General features: G+C 27.9%; 1 protein-coding gene across 1 annotated transcript in view; it reads right to left on the bottom strand.

Moving 5' to 3' along the window:
• Positions 1–1,278, bottom strand: part of LOC106677902 (UPAR/Ly6 domain-containing protein crok) — a 10,200-nt gene extending 8,922 nt beyond the window's left edge. Inside the window, exon 1 of the mRNA XM_014416097.2 lies at positions 1,123–1,278. Coding sequence (XP_014271583.1) covers positions 1,123–1,177 — 55 coding nt within the window. The 5' untranslated portion in view covers positions 1,178–1,278. The remainder of the gene's footprint in view (positions 1–1,122) is intronic.
• Positions 1,279–3,149: the final 1,871 nt, after the last annotated feature.

Raw genomic sequence — 3,149 nt, 5'->3', positions numbered from 1 at the left:
TAATGGTTTTAAAATTTAAATAAATAGGTTTGAAATTAAAATGAAGAAAATGACCTGGGCAGAATAGCCTGCAATAAAAATTGTTAATTAATGTGAGGAGGAATTTTGTATTGAAGATGTCCTTGAAGATGGCTGGAATGGCCGAAACGTTGGACTAGTGAGAAATAAAGTGTTGAGACAGAATTGGATACAAATTTTGGTTTTATTTAATATATTTTTTATGGTAACTTTCTTTAAATCAATTTCTCTTCAAAACTTAAATCATATTTCTTCTCCTAAAAATCACAGATATTAAATACTGTATTATATTTCATCTGGTACAAGAAAGTATATTTTAGAAGAAGAAACATTACAGAATTTCGAAAAAAGTAACGTTTTTTTTGTTTTGTTTTTTAATTTTTTCTTTATTTATTCTGCCATATAAATAGAGACATTGGTACTAAAGATAAGAGAGCACATTCATACCATATTACAGAGATATATAAATTAAATGATAAGAAAAAGAAAATAAACTTGATGTAAATACTATCTTAAACACATTCATCTTTATTTCATTCAGCATCGAGAACACCGAACCGACCTTGGTCCCCATTCAAGAAGGAAAAGCAGGACTCCGGAAGTTCTCGATGGTTCTCTCTCAGCCGTCACAGGTGCTAAAAGCCAGTGGAGGCTGAGAGAGGGCTCTAGCCCCTCAAAAAGTAACCATTAGGCAAATAGTTTAAAGATGTATAATGGAGGAAAAATAACAAAAAAAAAAAGACTACAGAAATAACAATATTAGTTTAAGACAAAATGTTAAAAAATGGACGACCATCCGTCTATTTTTAGGCATTTTTCTTTCGAACTTGGAAAAATATACTATTAATGTGGTATAAAAATTAATAATATACTATTAGTTTTAGTTCACTATTTGGATTCCTTTATTGATCGCCACTCGGACTATCTTCCTACAATCTGCTTCATACGGTCAACTATCTTCTTCCAATAGAAATATAAAAACATTAAACAATATTATGAACATGCTCAATTTATCTCATTTTTTTTTGTATTAATTTCGTTATAGGATACCTGAAGATACCAATAACCTGTATTAGAATGATATTATATAAATATATTACTAACCTTTGTGGACGAAGGCTGCGATGAGAGGTAAGACGAAGAGAGCCACTCGAGCCATGACGACTGTGTGAATGGGATGCTGTGGTCCGTAGAGCCGTACCTACTCCCCACCTCGTCTCGTTTAATCATCTTCAATTTAATTACATCTCCCAATAGTTTCTTATTTCTTTCTTACAGGAATTTTCTATATTTAAGAAACTTACTGTTGGATATGAGTCAACGAAATTTTAAAAACTACTGTTTCTCAAGTAATTAGGTACATATGATGAGAGTGGATGTGGTAATCATTAAAAATTTAATGAAAGATCCAATCTTCAGCACATCACTCATTCCTTAAGTTTTAGATTATACGTTAAAACAAAATAAATATTTAGAAGTAAGTGGACTGTTTTAACTTTTCTTTATTATTCAGGTTATAATAGTCTTATAATTTCTTTTTAAGGCATATTGGGAGAGCACCTATCAATGCCCATCACCATATTGATCACTATTTAAGATTTTAGAATAAAATATTATTATATATGCACACTTCAATATTTAATTACTTGAAGATCGTTGGTTGACAGTGTGTACTTAATAATAGAAAGGACCATCTTTCTACAACGATTCTATGAAAAATAGATATAAATATACTTTAAAAAAAATTATATATATCAACATATATAAAGGAATTCATAACCGACGTTTTACGCCTACATCTCAAAAGAACTGACAAGGAATTTTTATTATTATTTTTCATTCAGATTAAAAAAAAAAAAAAAAAAAAAATAGAATGAAATAATTAATGGTATGATTTCGCATTAATAATTTGCATGCCAAATAAATGAAATTGTAATTAAATATTAATAAAAGGAAAATGGTTCGGGTGCGGTCAAAATAACTTAGATAGAAAATAAACCATTTATTATGTTTCCTCCCACGTTGCAGGGCTTCATCAGGGCTAATAAAGATACAAATAACAATAATTAAGTAACATATTAAGAAAATAATAACATGAGATCCAAAAAAAAAAATGTGGTTAAAAATTATAAAAAAGATCTGAAAATTTACATAAAAATGGACAAAGTAAATTAAAGATAATAAAAGAAGATGTACGGTGAAAAGTATAAATGAACAAGTAATACAAAAAGTATTAAACATATAATAAAAAGGAAAATAATAAATAAAAATTATATTAAAGAGAAATATAAAAAATACATTACGCACTAGATGGCGGAAAATAAGAGAAAGAAGAATTATATATAAAAGTCAAAAGAAATGAAAATGAAGAAAAATCGTTCTTTTTCCTGATAAATCCTACAAGGTTGGGCGAAACGTTAGCTCCTAATAAATAGTTTATTTTCTATTTGGGTTATTTTGACCGCAACCAGACCAACTTGCTTTTAATAATATTTAATTTATTTGGCATTCAAATTATTAATACGAAATCATACCATTAATTTTTTTAATCCATTTTTTTGAAACCTAAATGAAAAATAATAATAAAAATTCCTTGTCAGTTCTTTCGAGATGTAGGTATAAAACGTCGGTTATAAATTCCTTTATATATTTTTATATATATAATTTTTTTTATGTTTTTTTTTAAAATGCTTTATTTAGCCATGCTGCCCAAAAACATTGGGTTGCTACAATACACAGCGTACCAATCAATCTATAATCGGACATATATACAATACATATATTTACATAACAATATTTTTGCCTATCTTTTTATTTTACAATCAATAATACTCTTCTACACACTAAGTACAAATAACAAAATTTTAAAACAAAAATTTAAAAAATATGAAGGACATGGTCATGTTTACGGGTCAAAAAACAACAAAATAGTTCAAGACGGTAGATTAAACAGCAAGCTATCCTTCTTGAACAGCCCTGATGAATCCCTGCAAAGTGGGGCGAAACGTCAGACAATAGATAGTTGAAAACTATTTTGTTCTTGTTTTACCGCAAACCTGACTGTCTTCTTTATATTTTAAATTATACGGTCTAATATTTATTTATATTGAAAAAAAAATCACAAATAGACG

The sequence above is a fragment of the Halyomorpha halys genome, unplaced genomic scaffold (assembly GCF_000696795.3).
Source record: "Halyomorpha halys isolate HHAL.00 unplaced genomic scaffold, Hhal_1.1 Scaffold111.1, whole genome shotgun sequence".
NCBI lineage: Eukaryota > Metazoa > Arthropoda > Insecta > Hemiptera > Pentatomidae > Halyomorpha > Halyomorpha halys.
This window is presented reverse-complemented; position numbering and strand designations above follow the sequence as displayed.